This window comes from Marmota flaviventris, chromosome 9, assembly GCF_047511675.1.
Source record: "Marmota flaviventris isolate mMarFla1 chromosome 9, mMarFla1.hap1, whole genome shotgun sequence".
Lineage (NCBI taxonomy): Eukaryota > Metazoa > Chordata > Mammalia > Rodentia > Sciuridae > Marmota > Marmota flaviventris.
This window is the reverse complement of record NC_092506.1, coordinates 74,339,604-74,358,308: the sequence shown is the minus strand read 5'-3', so window position 1 is coordinate 74,358,308 and position 18,705 is coordinate 74,339,604. Positions and strand designations below refer to the sequence as shown.

The window sequence follows — 18,705 nt, the reverse complement described above, 5'->3', positions numbered from 1 at the left end:
CACTGATCTAACCAAACATTCTAGTAAATAGTGATAGCCAATAATAAAAGCCCTTTCCTCATGTATAAAAGCATAATCAGATAATCAGACACCTTCAGAAATATCACATTTTATATTAAAGACTTTGTAATGTTCATATGCTTTGACTAAATAATTCCATATTAATTCCTTATAATTTATTTAAACATACATATAAAGATTTAGCTAAAAATAAGGTATACCATACAACTATAGGTAAAATACACACCCATGTTTATTTACTTACATTAATATAGTCTTGTTTTAGAAAACTATTTAATATCCTAGAAAAATAAAATAAAATATATAATGTCAAAAGACAGACTACAAAACAATAATTTATAATGAACATATAGGACAAATATTAAGATGTTATGAATTAGTTATCACTGAATGATGGAAAAGAGATTATGTTTAATTTTCTGTGGGGGGATGGAGGTTTACTGCTTTTGCTTTTGTTTTGTTTTGTTTTGTTGCCTTTTTGCTTTGAATATATTCCATACTTCCTACAAAAAACATATTGTTATGGTTTGGATATAACATGTCCCGCTAAAGCTCCTGTGTTAATGCAGGAGGTAAAATGCTTAAGATTATGGGAGCTGTAACCTAATTAGTGGATTCATCCATTTTAAGAATTAATCATCTGAATGGATTGCTAGGTGATAGGCAGGTGGGATATGGCTGGAAGAAGTACAACTTTGGAGATAGGACCTTGGGATTATACTGTCCCTTAGCTCCTCCCTCTCTCTCTTCTTCTGGACTGACATGATCAAAGGAGCTTTTCTCCACCAGGACTTTTTGCCATGATGTTTTACCTTACCTCAGGCCCAGAGCAATTGAATTGATCAACCATAAATTGAACCTCTGAAACTGTGAGCCAAAATAAACTTTTCCTCCACTAAATTGTTCTTGTTAGATATTTTAGTCACATCAACAAAAAACTAGCCACATATGTTCTAATCTATAATATCAGGGAGACAGTAATAAGTGTGTGAAAGTCATGATTATTATTATACAAAATAATGTGAATAGGGAATAAAATATCAGAAGGACATAATACAAAATAATTTGGAGATTTGATTTTTTATGGTGCTAGGAAAATATTTGATTTTTAACCTTAAATGTTTTATTTTTAACCTCTTAACCTTTTTCTATGAAAAATCCTTGCTTAGATACTCTTGAGATTTCAGTTTCCTCATTTCTCAACTAAAGAGGTTAAATTGAATCATACAAGGGGCTCCTTTACTACACTTCTAAAATTACACATTTAAAAAAAAAAAAAGAAATGATACTGTAGGAATTAGATATCTGTATGGAAAAGTTAACTTTGTTCCGAGCCTCATATAATACACAAAAGTTAATCTGAGATAGATCTCAGACCTATATTCCAAAATTATAAACATCAAAGTATCTAAAACATTAACAAATATTTTCACAGTGTTTCAAGCATGGGTCAAAAAACAGAGGCAGAGCTACTCATCCAACAGGGGATTAACATCCAGAATATATAAAGAGAAACACTTACCACCAAAAAAACAAATAACACAATCAATTAATGGACAAAAGAACTAAACATAAACTTCTCAAAAGAAGAAACACAAATGGCCAAAAAATATATGAAAAAATATTCAACATCATTAGCAATTAGAGAAATGCAAATCAAAACTACACTGAGATTTCATCTCACTCCAGTCAGAATGGCAATAATCAAGAACACAATAATAAATGCCAGCAAGGATGTAGGAGAAAAGGCACGCTTTTACATTCTTAGTGGGACTGCAAACTACTACAACCACTCTGGAAAGGAGTAGTAGGTAGAGTCCTCAAAAAACTAGAAATGGAACTACCATATAACCCACCTATCCCACTCCTTTGTATTTATCCAAAAGAACTAAAATCAGCATACTATAGCAATACAGCCTCCATGTTTATAGCAGCACAATTCACAAAAGCTAAATTATTGGGTCAATAGATGAATGGATTAAGCAATTGTGATATTTTTACAAAATTGAGTTTTATTTACCCATAAATAATGAAATTACGGCATTTGCTAGTAAATGGATAGAAATGGAGACCATTCTGTTAAGAGAAATAAGGCAGTCAGAAAAATCAAAGATTGAATTTTTCTCTCATATGTGGGAAGCTAGAGTTAAATAAGGAAAGAAGGAGGGGAGAATGATGATTGGTTACCATAAAGATATAGAAAATACCGGTAGTGAAGAAGGAGATCGAGAGGGAGAGAAGAGGGACAGGAATGGGGAAGAAATGCAGAGTGAATTATTAAAAAATTATATTATGTGCATATATAAATATACCACAAGAAATTTCACCTTTACGTATAAGTAAAAAGAACTAATCAAAAACAAAAAAATAGATAAGTGAAAGGAAGAACAGTAGAGGAAGGGGAAGGGAGATGAAAAGTAGGGGGACAACATGAAATTAAATTGTTGCATGTATGATTTCATCAGGATTAACCCAACTACTATGTATAATTATAATGGTCTCATTTAAAAAGAAAAAACACAGAAACAGGCAGCATTAAGCATAGCTCATGACTGTCAAGTATGGATACCAATCTAATACAATGTCTACAGAATGATGACTGATACAAAATTATAAGGATAGACCCCCAATTTAAAAGTATCTCCCCCGCTTTAATGTGGGGGGACAACACAGGGTCTCACTATGGTGCCTAAACTGGCCATGAACTCCTGTTGTAAAGTGACCCTCCTGCCTCAGCCTCTGAAGAAGCAAGGACTACAGGTGTACAACATTGCGCCTGGCTGAAAGTTTCCCTTTACAAGAATACCACTATTAAACATCTATAAGAAACATACGCATTTCATCTTAGTCCTTTATACTCCATTGTTATTACCTTGTCTATTTCCCATGAGATTAATGCCACACATTTTCCATAGAGATAATTTCCTACTATTGAGATTGCTTGGCCATGGGCTAGAGCAAAGATAATTGGCCCTCAAAGGGGCTAACCCATTATCTTAGCCTTATTAGTATCAAACTGTAAATTAATAGAGTTTGATCATTAAACTCTTCTAAAAGACTTCATTTCTAGAGAATCTAAAAATCTAGTTTCTCTGGAAATTAAAATAGCTCACAGAGTAGATTTTATGTTGTGCCTATTTAATTTTTAAAGTAATCACTAGCAAATAATGATTTGCTTAAAGCAGGGTCTTTCAACCTCAGCATTACTGACATTTGAGACCAGATAATTTATTGTTTCAGGGAGAAGAGAGGGAACGGTGCTATACATTAAAGTATATTTAGCAACATTGCTAGCCTCTAATTTCTAGATGTCAATAGCATCCCCATTATGACAACCAAAAAATGTCTCCCAGACATTGCTAAACATCTCACAGGACGTAAAACTGCCCCTTATTGAGTGAGATCAACTACTTTAAGGAAAACAGCAAACTCAATTTATGTATGTACTATAGTTTGAATCTTAAATGTCCCCACAGAGACTGTGTTAACAGCTTGGTCCCCAGTAAATAGCATTATTTAGCAGGTGGTGGAAAAAAATTTTTTTTTTACCCCATGGTACTAGGGATTGAACCCAGGGGCACTCTACCACTGAGCTACATCCCCAGCCCTTTTTATGCTATTTTGCTAAATTTCCCAGGCTGGCCTTGAACTTGCAATCTTCCTGCTTCAGCCTCCCAAGTCACTAGGATTACAGAGTCACTGGGAATATAAGCATGTACCACCATGCCCAGTAGGTGGTAGAAACTTTGAGAATTCAAGACTAGTTGAAGGTCTTAGATCATTAGGGGCATGCCCTTGAAGGAAATAGTAGGAATCAAGCCTCTTCCTATCTCCCTTTTTTTTATTTCCTGGCTATCACAAAATGAGCAGCTTCTTCTGCCGCATGTTCCTACCATGATGTATAATCTTACCAAAGGTCCAAAAGCAACAGGGTCAACCTTCCAGGGTCAAACCCCCAGAATTGTAAGTCAAAACAAATCTTTCCTCTTTGTAAGCTGATTGTCTCAGAAATTTTGTTATAATAAAGCAAAGCTAATCTACACCAAAAAGTTGTGCCAAGAATTGGAGTTGTTGCTGTAACTATACCTGAGATGATGTGGAGAAGTCTTTCAAATACATTTACAAGAGGAATTTGTAAAAGTTTGGAGGAGTGAGCCAGAGAAATCCTAGAATGCTATAAGTGAAGTTTAACAGATAATTCTGATGACAGCTCAAAAGTCAGAGTGCTGATAGAAAAATGGATAATAAAAAAAAAATGTGGATGGTTTCAGAAAGAAATAAGAACTCAATTAGGAATTGGACTAAGGACATCCCTGTTACACCAGAGCCAATAAAATAAAATAGGGCTGGGGCTGTAGCTCAGTGGTAGAGCACCCACCTCGCATGTGTGAGGCACTGGGTTCAATCCTCAGCACCACATAAAAATAAATTTTTAAAAAATGTCCATCTACAACTTTAAAAAAATTAAATTAAATGGTTGCATTATGCCCATACCCTGAAACTTTAAAAGAGAGGCTGAATTTAAAGGTGATCAACTATTTTTTATCTAGAAGAGCAAATTTTAAGGCCACAGACTTTGGGTACCAGTATGGATACTGCTGGATGCTTTTAGTCAGATTTATAATAAGAATCAGCAACAAAAAGCAGAGTGGAAAGATTTGAAAATTTCACAGCTTAGTGAGAAAAGGAGTATATTTTAGGGTGCTACCAAGAAAGTACAGAAAGAGATTAGAACCATCAAAAGGAAACCAAGTACCTCACACAGGGGAAAATGGAAAAAATGCCTTGGGGGCATCTCAAGAATCACAAGATCCTATCCAGGGCAGAATCAAAGATGTAAATGTGCAAATGTTCTAACAACTTTAGTAGAGGTCCCTGATATACATTGCTATCCTGGGACTGACTTGGGACTCCTCCATGAGTAGCTGTCAAGGGAGGCAGAGGATGCTGCAGCTGTGGTTCAAGAACCAGTGGGTATAGGTACAGTCTGAGCTCATGGAAGAAGCTGGTGGTAGATGATGATATCATGCACATGAGGCTGGTTTTATAGGCACAAAGAATGTAAGAGTTATGAGGTCATGGAGACTTCTAATGAGATTTCAAAGGAAGGAGCAAGACAGCATGCCTGTACATAGCACCTGACAGGATGATGCATAGAGCTGTGAAAATGAAGCCAAAGCTGCAGTGGAGACCAAGGAATAAAGAGATACCATGAATGTAGAATGCCTGCCATGAGTCACTGTAAGCAGCATACAAAGTCAGCCAAGTGGGCCGTAGCCAGCAAGGGCATAGGGGTAAGATTGCTCAAGCCCTTGGGAGTGCATATCCCATCACAGTGTGCCCCAGATGCCAGACATGGAGAAAGGATTTAATGTTTGCCTATTGAGCTTTTGTCCTGCTTTAGTCTGTTCCCTACTTTCTATGCCCCTATTCCTCCCTTTCAGAATGGGAATGCTTACAATCATATCTTAGAAAAATGCAACATTTTTGACATTTATAAGGGCTCACAGATAAATTTGCCTTGAGTCTCAGAGGAAATTTTGGACATGGACTTTTGAGCAATGCTAAAAATGTTAAGTCTTTGAGAACTCTTAAAGATGAACTGAATACATTTTGCATGGCGAGATGGTTATAAGCCTTTGGATGCCAGGAACAGAATAAGAGTTTGGATCTTAAATGTCCTCTAAAGGCCCATGTGTTAAAGGTTTGGTTCCCAACCGTTGGTGCCATTGGGAGGAAGAAGAAGCTTTAAGAGGTAGTGCCTAGTGGCAGAACATTAGGTCATTTGGGGAATGCCTTCAAAGGGAGTATTAAGGCCCTAGTCTCTCACTTCCTCTCTATTTGCTGGCTACCATGAGGTGAACAGTTTTCTCCACCACACAATCTCCACCATTCTTTGTCAAATACCCAAAAACAAAAGAGCAAAGAAACCATAAACTGAAACCTGAAAAACTGGAAACCAAACTAAATCCTTTCTTCTTCTAAGCTGGTTATCCCAGGTATTTTGTTACAGTAATACAAAGTTAACACAGAAAACTGGAAAGTTAGCTCATTGGGGTATGCTCTTGAAGGGAATATTGGGACCCCAGCCCTCCTCTTCCTTTCTCTTTTCCTTCCCAGACAAAATGAAGTGAACAGTTTGCTGCACCATGTACTCCACACCATAATGTCCTGCTCACCACAGGCCCAAAACAAAGGGCTTACCAGCCATGGATTGAAACCTCCAAATCTGTGAGCCAAAATAAACCTTTCTTCTTTTTTAATTTGGATTATCTCAGGTATTTTGTTAGAGTAAAACAAAGCTAACACAATGTTTTTAAGTATTTAATTACCAAACAATTTATATTTCATTTAAAAAACCTTACATAGCACTATTTGCCAGGCACTGTCCTAAACACCATACATGTCAACTCACTTAATCTTCATAATATTCTATGAGATGAGGGCTGGGCATGTGGCTGAATGGTAAAGCACATGCCTGACATGCATGCGGACTTGGGTCCAATCCCCAGCACTGCAAGTAGAAAAAAAAAATTCTATGAGCATGATTATTATCTCCATTTTAGAGAAAGAAAATGAGAGCAAAGAGATTAAGTTGCCCAACATTACTACAAAACTAATAAACAGCAGAGCAGGGATTGAAGTCAAGCAAGTGGCTCTTATGAACTAAAACTTCATGTTGATCTTGTTTTTTCCTAAACAAGGAAAAATAGCCTTTCCATAGTGCATAATTTCCATAAATTAATGTAATTTCTTAGCACCTACAAAAATTCAGGTTGCCTCCACTGAAAGAAAAACATAAAAATATAGGGAAAATACAACAAAGATTATATAATAACTAATTATTCAGAAATGTATATATCTATCTCAATGAAGTAAACTGCAATACATTAAGTAAGGCACATGATGACTCCTGGGCTAAAAATTTTATTCCCAATCTATAAGAACTAAAGATGAAAGAAGGAAACACAATGTTCACAGCCCTGAGTCAGCAAATAAAAAGAACAGATCCCGACAGAATAAAAACAATAAGCTGTGTATCTGTTAACTTTGCTCTTTCCTTCCTTCTCTAAGATCTTTGTACTTTTAAATAAGTGAGATAACAAAATATTTAGCAGCATAACTAACACATAATAGGCACTTATAAAATTCCTTCACTCTGCAATAATTACTCCCTGCTGCAAATCCAATTTCTTTTTGTGTTGCGCTCCTTTATATATTAAGTGTCTAAAAGATTTCTGTCTTTGGTAATCAAAATGTCTGAAAAAAATAAACGGCAATTAGAAGAACTATAAAGGGCTAGGGCTGTAGTTCAGTGGCAGAGCACTTGCCTAGCATGTGGAAGACACTGGGTTTGATCCTTGGCACCACATACAAATAAACAAATAAAATAAAGGCATTCTGTCCATCTACAACTATAAAAAAATTTTAAAAGAACTATAAAAACTCAATTATGCATGTTTCCTCTCCATTTCTCTTATAAAAGAATTAATATAAATTAAAAGTGCTCATTATAACTCTTGTGGTTTGGATACGACTAGTGCTCTAAAAACTCATTGTGAGACAATGTAGGAATGTTCAGAGGTGAAATGATTAGATCATGAGAGCTGTGATCTAATCAATGGATTAACCCATTTCATGGATTAAAAATTTGAAAGGATTTCTATACTAAGTGGTAACTGTAGGCAGGCAGGGTATGGCTGAAGGAAGTAGGTCACTGGGGGCATGCCTTTGGGGTTTATATTTTGTCCCTGGTGACTAGATATCTCCCTCTCCCTCCCCTCCGGCCTCTCACTCTTTCCCTCCCTCCCTCCTTCTCTCTCCCTCCCTCCCCTCCTCTCTCTCTCCTTCCAGAGCAGTTTTCCTCTGCCATGCTCTTCTACCATGATGTTTTGCCTCATCTTGGCCAAGACCATGGGCTGAATCTCTGAAACCATGAGCCCAAATAAACTCTTCCTCCTCCAAGTTTTTCTCATCAGTTATTTAAGTCACATTGAGGCAGAGCTAAAAAATAACTTAATTGTTTTATGGTCAAGAAAAACACATAATGTTTTATTCAGAATAGTTCAATTGTCTTCATGAGAATCAAAACTAAGCCACATTTTTATAATACCAACAGATTCAAAATAAAAACAGAACTTTAATAAAGAAAACGAAAAACAAGATATTTATCTATAGTCAGAAGATATCTGTATTTTTTTAAATAATATTTTTTTCCAGCATTGAGTATTGAATCCAGGGACACTCAACCTCTGAGCTATACCATCTGCCCTTTTTTATTTTAAGACAGGGTCCCACTCAAGTTACCCAGTCTGGCCTCAAACTTGCAATTCTCCTGCTTCAGCCTCCCAAGGAACTAGAATTACAGGTATATACCTGCTAAAAATAAGATCTTGATTTTTAAAATATTAGCATAACAAAGGTAGAATTACTTTGTTTCCACAAATAACTATATACTGAAAGTGACAACTTGATTAATTAAAAAACTTAATTTTATGCATCAACTTGACTAGAACAAGGCCTGCCCAGACATTTGATAAAACATTATTCTGAGTGTGTCTATGAGGGTATTTCTGGTGAAGATTAATATTTGAATTGATAGACTGAGGACAGGAGATTGCCCCTCCTTAATGTGGATGGGTCGATCCACTTAAGATCTGGGGGTGGGGGGGGAGCCGAGGGAACTCCTCTGGCCTGATTTCTTGAGTTGATTGGTCTTTTCTTCTTTAGAATTACTAAAACATCATTTGTTGGGCCTAGAGCCTCTGGCTTTCAGAGGAGCAATCACACCACTGGGTCTCCCGAGGCTTTCAAACTTGTACTAGAACTACTCACCCTCATGTGTCTCCAGCTTGCCAAGTGCAGATGTAGGCACTTCATAGCCTTCCTAATTATGAGATCATTCCTTATTTTATATAGATAATAGTCATCCTTCTGTATTTATAGGGGATTGGATCCCGAACCACTCACTGATATCAAAATCAACCACGCTTCCTATAAAATGGCATAATATTTGCATACAATCTATGTACATTCTCCTATATACTTTTAATAATCTCTAGATTAATAGACAATTATTCAATCATCTCTAGATTATATTCCCTACAGTATAAATACTATGTAAATAGCTATTATACTGTATTTGTAAGGGATTAGTACCAAGGAAAACAGGCTACATGTTCATCACTGACTATTTTTTTCCAATACAGCTATGTGTCACTTAATGATGGGAGTATGTTCTGAGAACTGTAACATTACATGATTCCCATCATTGCACAAACATCAGAGTATACATACAAAGTATACCTACACAAACCTAAATTGTACAGCCTACTACACACTTATGCTATATGAAATATACTTTCAGAATATATATCTTTGTTGACCAAAATATCTTATGCAGCATATGGTTGTATTTTCAATCCACAGTTCATTGAATCCACAGATACAGAACCTGCAGATACAGAGTGTCAACGGTACACACACACACCTGTTACTCTTCACTCAAGAACCCTAATATACTATACCTAAACTGCCCCTACATTTTTATGTTTCAAAGTATAAACTACAAAAGTCAAATTTATTATCTAAAAGAAAATGACAGGAAACCAAGTATCATGGACTAGTATTTATATATCATTTTACAGTTTTCAAGGCTTTTACATAGCTCTATCTAATGATTCCCACAGCAAATACGACGTAGGTAAGACAAGACTAGCATCTATTTATAAAGAAAGGAACCACACTATATATCCCAGAGCAAAATAAAAACTTGGATCTAGGAATTAAAACCCAATGCACTACACTATGCTGCCTCATCAGATACAAGCAACCAGCTTATTAAAAAAAAAAAAAAAAAAAAAAAACCTAGGGCAGCTTGTTAATACTTTATGGAAAAGGACACAAGCAAATCTTCAAAAGTTTTCATTCACAATTAACCATAAAGCCTCCCTATAATGAAATTCATACCACCAAGCTTTAATAATAATCATTAAGCTTACACCTTCAATATCCTTACTCTCCCTACACTTACAAATTTATATAAACGTTAAGGTTTAAAGTGAAACCTGAAAATGTACATAAGATACAATTTGAGACTAAATATCATTAAGAATAAGATTCAGAATGAGCTCTGCATACATTAAACCCAAGAATCAAGGCTGATCAGGACAAACTTCCTTCATCACTGTTAAAAGATATATAATGTTTTAAGGAAGCCTCCAAAGTAGATTAATTACAATTCAAATCCCAAAGAGCTATCTGGAATCAAGAAACTAGAATAAACTGATAAATGTCATGAATCAAAAGACTTACTGGTAATAAATTAAAAGCAAAGAAAAGCTGGCATTCTTATAAAAGGAATCTGCTCAAATCTGATGATACCTGATCTAGCACTTATTCCCTGATACTTTTTTCTTCCCTCACACAAAATTCTTTAAGGTCCATTTCACTGAATATTTGTCAATGGTCCTATAAGAAAAGTTAGTTCAAGACTGAATTCCTTCATTTCAATTACTGAGTCTCTTAAGGTAAAATTATGAGGAAAGGAATTTATAAGATTTATAATATCAATTAATAATACTAATTTGATTTACTAATTAATTGGGCTTATAAAGAAATACTATATTCCTGTTTCATAAATCTAAGATGAAACAGATTCATTTCATATTGTATGAAGGAAAAAAATAACCACGAATCTTAACCTGAACACTCTTTTGGAGTATATCAATGAGGAGCAAGCAAGTCAAGATTAGTAATGAATCAAAAGGCAGTTTAAAAGTTTGAACTAGGGTCAACTGGAATTCAAACAAATCTTTAATACAGTACTGTATTTTGATAATTAGGCTAACCTAGAATATAAGACCCTTAATCATCAAAGCATCAACATCTCATAAGTATGACCTTGTATTCAGTATAGTCCTTGGGGATATAAACATATTTCACACTCACTGTACTGTACAAATTATGCAAGTAATAATACAGTCACTTTAATTAACTCCCCTTCCCTAAATATCACCTAGCTCAACACTGAAAAATACTAAGGATGTGAAGTTCTTTTAAACTTTTTTAAATCAAACAAAAGTTTTAATGAAAATCTACTGATTCAGAAACATGCATAGTATTGGCACATAATTATTTAGAAATTATCTTCTAATGTGTTTTAGAACCTAACTTCAAATATATATTAATTTTTAGTTCCAACCTATGATAACTAAAGGGGCAAATAATGGTAAACCAGAATTGGCCATCTATTCTCAAAGCTAGTAGACAAAAGGGTGAATTGTCTTTACTACAGGTTGGGAAGGGAAGAGAGGGGGCAGGTGGAATGTGATGGACATCATTATCCAAAGAACATATATGAAGACATGAATTGATATGAACATACTTTATATACAAACAGAGATATGAAAAATTGTGCTCTATATGTGTAATAAGAATTGTAATGCATTCTGCTGTCATGTATTTAAAAAATAAAATCAATTTTAAAAAAGTATTTACTGCAATAGTAAACTCTCAGCTCTCAACTAGAAGTGATGTACTGGAACTCGTACTTTGTATTCAACAGAGAACAGCCAAAGAATAACAAGAAGTCACATATAAAAAGTTCAACAAAGTCAAAAGGGCACATTAATGAATCAAATTCATCTTTTAATTTCTCATTTTAAAGAAAAAAGATCAAATGACTTTCTTCCATCTCTTAGGGAATAAAGACAAACCAAGTAAAAATCATTTGTTTATTGAAGACAGAGATAAAATGAGCCCTGATTTACACCCCTTAAACAAGGCCTCAAGCAAAATTAAAAGGGGATTAGGCACAGATTTACAATTTCATTGACCAATCAAAGGTCAGATAATCCAGACAGTTATTCTCAGAAGTTGGCATTGTTTAATGACTCTAGGGTTTCTTTTTTTTTTTTTTTTTAAGAAAAAAAAAAAAACCAAATGCCTATTAACCAAAAATTTTAAAAGTCTGTGTTAGCTTTGTGTTGCTGTGATAAAATACTTGAGAAAGACAACTTAGAGAAGGAAAGATTTAGTTTGGCTTATAGTTTTAGAAGGTCTAGTCCAAGGTCAACAGGTTACATTGCTTTGGGCTTAAGGTAAGACAAAAAGCATCATGGCTGGGAAGGTATGGTGGAGCAAAGCTGCTCATCTTCTGGTCACTGGGAAGTAAAGAGGGAGAATGGGAGTGGTGAGGGTGGGGGACAAGTTATAGTCCCCAAAAACATGCTCCCAAGGACTGCCTCATTTCAACTAGGTCCCACAGTTTCTAGCACCTCTGAATCATCTATTCAAATTATCACTATATTAATGGATTAATCCACTGATGACGTTAAAGCCCTCACGACTCAGTCATTTCCTAATAGCCCCACTTCTGAACATAACTGCATTGGGAACCAAATCTTCAATACATGAGCATTTGGGGGACATTCCAGATCCAAATCAAAACAGTCTCATTGCTGCTCTTGTTTCTCTCTAGAAAACCTGTTAACCACTGCCTTAAAAAACTCAGTCCATATCATATGTGATTTCCTCAGTGGTTTTCAAATTTTCACAACTAACTAGGAATTCTAACTCTTGCTTAAATGTTTATTCAAGGCCTAGAGGTAATGAACTGATCCTTTATAATCTAACAGATTTGTTAAATTGTAACAACAGATTTGTAAGAGTATATGGCTCACAGGGAGTAGATATTGAACAAATATTTTCATACTCTCAAGAAGAACATACACACCCAAAGGTGAATGAAAATGCAAATGTTTAAATCGTTCTTTCCCAAAAATGCAAAAGAATCTCTGTACTTTGGATTCAGCTAAGAGTAAATGCTATTACCCTAATCTGGAAGTCCTAAAGAAAGCCACCTGGGAAAAAAATAATTAAGAAAGATCAAAAACTACCTGGGAAATTAGTGAACAAGTTTTCCTTCTGAATAGGAAAGGCACCTAAGTGCCTTGAACAGCATAGAATTCACATGGGCAATTTTGCATTCTAAATTCCCCACAAAAAACAAGGGCACTACAGTTTAACAACTATTTCAAGTGTATGTATATGGTGAGGGGTACCACTTTCTTTGAACACGTGGCAATAACTAACATCCAAGAAATAAAATACACTTCCTAAATACATTTTTGGTATACTATGTTACAAAATATGTAGGAATCTTTTTTTAAAAAACTACAAGAGTGAATTGATGAATGAGGATTAATGTTTTTTACAAACTGTAAAAACACAAAATGTTCATTATTAAAAAGAACAGTACATCTACATTCTGAAATGTTTTAAGCAGACGGTAAATATCAAGAACAGTTGTAGATTAAAAAAATGAAAATATAAGCATAAGAACAGATGCATAGAATAAGAGAGTAAATATGATAGGAATGAGAAGAATCCATGTAGTATAATACATTATATTTCAAATAATAAGCCGATAAGAGCCATTTTATAGGCTCCAGAAAAATCTTGCCCCAAACTAGCTTCCCTTCAGGACTTCTCTGTATCTATCAATGATAGCAAATGCACCAATCAGACCAACTTGAAATCCTAAAAATATTAAATATACTCATGTTGCCCCAGTGTCCTCAGTCTATATGTACTGTTCTTTCTTCCATGAAGTGCCTCTAGAACTGTTTTATCATTTGCTCTGGCCGACCTGCCCAGTGTCTCCTCACTTCTGCATTAGTCATGTGTTCCTTCATTCATACCTGTGCCCACTCAGACACTTATCATGTACTTACTGAAGTATTATGCTGGTTCTTAAAAAAAGCTAATTGTTCTAACAGGAGATGGAGACACAGATAATGACTAATGCAATATTTCAAAAATAACACCATTTTATTAAGGCCCTAATACGTGTCAGCTATTCCTACACACTACTATCCCATTTAAGTCCCTATAAAAGTCTCAAAACATTAGTACAATTACCTTCTTCAAAGCAAGGAAATTAAGATACAAAGACATGAAGTAATTTTCCTAAATTCACTTTGATAATAAATTGCAAGGTGAGAGTCTACAGGAACTCTGACTCTTTCTACTACTTTGGTAATTACTGCATTAATTCCTCAATATCTTTCGAATCCACCTACCCAAATTCATCATCTCAAAGTACATTTGTACTTGTAATCCCTTGGCTCAAAAAATCTCTCAATATCTCCTTTTCTCTGACCTTCAGTCCGACTTTCAGTAAAAAAACAAGAACTGAATCCTGTCTCTTTTTTCCTTACTAGCTCTAAATCTTGTAAATCACTTAACTTCTCTAACTTTGTTTTCTTATCTATGAAATGAGGATAATAGATAATAAGAATGGGGTTGTACAAGGATTAAATTTAAAATATATGAAGAACTAACCACTTAAGTGTTCAATAAATAGAAGTCATCAATCATAACTTCTGCACCCAAAGTTGTTTTAGACAATGGACATATTGCTGCTCTTACAAAAAATCCATTTAGATTTCTGCCTCAATTTGTGTTTTTACCTCTGTTCCATTAAGAATAAGCATTCCAAAAAGTTATGGTAGTACACGCCTGTAATCCCATCTACTCAGGAGGCTGAGATAGAGGATCACAGGTTCCAGGTCAGCATCAGCAACTTAGTAAGGCCCTCAACAACTTAGTGAGACCCTGTCTCAAATTTTTTAAAAATTTTTAAAAAGAGCCTGGAGACTTAGCTCAGTGGTAAAGTACCCATGGGTCCAATTCCTGGAACCAAAAAATAAAAATGTAACTGAGTGGTAAAGTGTTCCTGGGTTCAGTCTCTAATAATTACAAAAAAAAAAAAAAAAAAAAAAAAAAAAAAATTTAAAGGCACTCTGAATATTTACTATATGAATCAATGTCTGTCCACATTTAACTTAAAGGCCCAAGTTAAACTCCTCTTCCTCCAAGAAGGCTTCCTGAGCTAACCAGTGAAATTCACTCCTACATGACTATTCAGGATGTATTATAAATTAGAAAATATGCAGTACATCACCAGTGTTATTTCATTTCATTCTTACAAGAAATATAAAAGTAACAAGCACAAAATCAAACAGATGGTAACTGAAATTCAAATCCAGATATCCTTGATCCCTTTTAAAAGCCCAGTTTCTCCCCACCATATCACCTTGCATCTTGGCACATAGGGATACACATTTAATCAACAACTGACCCACACTTACAAAGGGCATACTATTGCTTTATATTCTAAGTAGCTCTACCCACACAATACATATATAACTGAAACAAGTCTGTTATGAAATAATGCTTAACTTTAGTACCAGCAATGCACTCTAAAATTTTCTAATCTCTTCTATTTCATTTAAAGTAAAATGCTAGTAAGTACCCACTAATTTTACTTTACAACCACTGATAAGTAAAAACCCAAAGTTAAAACTACACTGTTTGAAATACACTGTAAAAGCTACAAAGCCACATGAGATGGAAAATTTATCCTCTAGAAATACTTAATCCAGTTGGAGATAATAGTAAAACACAACTCTTTTCCCAATTCCTACCCACCCACCATACCTTGCTAGAAAGGGAGGCTATATTCCAGTTTCTCTCCTGAACTTTCCTATTACAGAATATAATCAATAAACTGTCTAGGCTAAAAATATTTTTTAAAATTGCTTGTTGAATGAATGAATGAACAAACAAAGGAAAGTAAGTGCTGGATTTACAGGGGGAGAAATTCCATAGCATAAACTCTCTTTCCACCTAGTTCACAATCTTCTGAGATCAGAAAGAGTCTTTTGTGTGTGGTGTGGGGATGGAACTCAGGGTCTTGCACATGCTAGGCAAATGTTCTATCATTAAGTTATATCCCTAGCCCAAGAATAATCATTTTGTACAGTTGTACATATCAAGAACTCAATGTTTATAGATGTTCCACTAAAAAAAAAAAAAAAATCTGGGGCTATGGGTATAGCTTAGCAGTAGAACACCTGTCTAGCATGAGCAAGGCCCTGGGTTCAATCCCCAACACCAAAAGAAAAAAAAAAAATTGGAACCATAAATTGGCCACAATTCATATGGAAAGGCAGATAAGCATGAATCTTTGCCAAAGAAAATCAAGAAAGAAATTTTCCACTCCTAATAAGTTTATTATTGGCCCATACTTACTATTCAAAGTGATCCCTCCAGTATCAACATTAGCTGGGAGCTCCTTAGAAATGCAGATTTCCTGGTCTCACCCAGATCTACTGACTAAGAGCCCCATTTTAACATGATCCTTAGGGGATTCCTAATACATTAAAATTTGAGAAACACCAATCTACACCATAAAAATGAAACTGACTCCTTCAACTTCAGAGAAAGTCACCATCTTATCTTGTATTATCTCTGTAATACTAATCAGACTTTTCAAGTTATAATAAAAACAGAGCCGTGACACACTTTCAGGCACATTAGGGTATTCTGACTTCAGTGAGAAGTAAGAAATATTTGATCATCCATTTAATATTGAATAAAACTTTTAGGAAACTTACAAAAAAAATTTCTGCCTTCTTAGGACACAGACTCTACAGGCAAGAAAATGAGACAATAAACTTCAGTGGACACAGTAATAAATCTTTAATACCAGGATGAAGTTATTGAAGAAAAGATGCTGGTAACATTTAAGAACAAAACATCTTTAACAATTCTCAGTGTTATGTACACATATTTCCAAATATTCTCTATTAATTGCCCTATGTATAAAATTGTATAATAAAATGACCTAGATGACAAAAATCAAATCTCCTAAGCATCTTCACTGATTCAAACGCTAGACTTTTTAAATCATCACACAAAATCTCAAACAAGGAGTCTTTTTTGTGAACTTGCAAAAACACTTGCAAAACCCTCAAGTCACAATCCTGTCATCACAAACTGAGACAAGATCTGTGGCTACAGGGTCTTAAGGTGAAATATGCCCTCTTTCATTTAAAAAATATATATATATGAGGAAAGATTGCAGGCATTCTCATTGCCTCGCTGACCTACAAACACCTCTCCATCACAAGGCTAGAGAGGGAAAATAACGCAGGTCCCTGGATTCAGGATTTTAAATGTCCTACACTTAATCCTAAAAGTTGGGTGCCCATCTTCTTCCCAGCAACAGGCATTTCGGTGACAGCTCAACCTCTAATTCCCCTCCCCCTTCTCCCGCGTAGAAGTTGGGACCTCCGCCCGGTAGGACCTCCCCGCAGCCTTTCACCCACCCAAAGCTGTCAGACCTTTCCAAAAGAGAGACCAACAGCAGGCGAGTCCCCCAGCGCCCCTCAGGGACGCCGACTGAAACCCCGGCCCATCCTCCACACTAAACTCCATCTGGGGGAGAGGCTGGCGGGTCTCACCAAGTACAGGGGGGCATAGATCTTCAGGGACTCCTCCAGGGCGCCCCAAGTGACCTGCAGGAAGGAGACCCGGCAGGAAGGGTGCCAAGTGTGGCCGATCTCGTAGCAGTTATGAGGGATGGACTTGCTGAGGGCCGCCATGACGAGGAGAAGCGCGGAGGGGCCGGGAGGGGGACAGCTGGGGCTCGGGACCGAGCGGCACGGGCGTCCAACCGCCGCCCTCTCGCGGGGCTGGCAGCTAGAGGTGCGGAATGGAGGGTAAAGGTGACGCGAGCTGGGTTACTCTGGGCCAAAGTCCTCGGATGTTGGGCGATCGGCGTATAGCAGCTCGAGGGGGCGGGGCACGCACAGGGAAGGCGGGGAGAGGCGAAGCGTGCGCGCTCCCTGCGGCGGGCCTCCGCCAGGCCTCTGCCGGGGCGCGCTCTCGCTGCCGTGGCGTGCGCTGTCCCCGGAGCCCGGCGCTGGCCCGGGAGCGGGGGATGTGAGGGCCTTCCTCCAAGAGCGCGCGCTTCCTGTGCTGGGAGCGCTGTTGATAGACGCGCCAGGCCTCCCTACCCCCTCGCTGGAGTGTAGCCGCGCTGGCGGGAGCACCATAGTAGGTTAATTGATTAAATTGTACTCAGTCTCTGTCCTCTCAGAGCCCGGCCAAGTTACGCTGAGGGTAGTGGAACAAAGGGATTTCATGACTTTGTTGGGAGTTGGTAGAGAGATTTGCCAGAGGAACACTTGGGATAAACATCCTCTGCAAAACTGCCAGTTCCCTCCAGACAGTGCCAGGTAATAATTGCTAAGACTGCCTGCTGGACTTTCTAAATTCACAGGTGCATGGGAAGGCTTGAAAAATCTGTTTGCAATGTTCCTACACCTACCTGTGGGGAAAGGGCAGTAGGTCATCCTCTGCAAATCCTAAGCCACCAAGCAATCCTATCTACAGCATCTTTGATGGGTGCTTATCAATCAATAGTAGAGATGTGTTACAACTCATCTGGATAGACAGCCTGAAAAACAACGGATTGACATGACAAGGGACCTGTGTGGCCTAAGAGTCACATCAGTTTCCTCATCTGTAATAATTTCCAGTTTCTTTAGAATTCTAAATTCTACCGTTTCTTAAGCAGGAACTTACTACCTTTAGAGCAGTCCCTTCTAATCTAATCTTCATTCATTCTACAAATATTTCCTAAGCCTTTACTATTTCTAAACACTATTCCAAATCCTGGAGAGGCAGATGTAAACAAGATGAAACGTTTATTCTAGAGGAAGAAGTAAGACGATATGCAAGAAAACTAAACCAGATAAGATAAAATAAGTTGTTTGAAGGAAATAAAAGAGGAGAAATCAGATGAAAAGCCCCAAGTAATGGCAAAAAGAT

The 18,705-nt window shown here is 36.6% G+C and overlaps 1 protein-coding gene across 7 annotated transcripts in view; it reads right to left on the bottom strand.

Annotated features, from left to right (window-relative positions):
• The window catches only part of Tmem135 (transmembrane protein 135), a 258,724-nt gene extending 241,091 nt beyond the window's left edge, over positions 1-17,633 (bottom strand). For 3 of the 7 annotated variants that reach the window (XM_071616588.1, XM_071616590.1, XM_071616591.1), the window contains exon 1: positions 17,334-17,632. In XM_071616588.1, coding sequence (XP_071472689.1) covers positions 17,334-17,474 — 141 coding nt within the window. In that variant the 5' untranslated portion in view covers positions 17,475-17,632. Of the gene's footprint in view, positions 1-265; positions 303-17,333 lie in introns of all 7 variants that reach the window. The other 4 variants (XM_071616589.1, XM_071616587.1, XM_071616592.1 and 1 more) reach the window with 4 other exon arrangements.
• Positions 17,634-18,705: the final 1,072 nt, after the last annotated feature.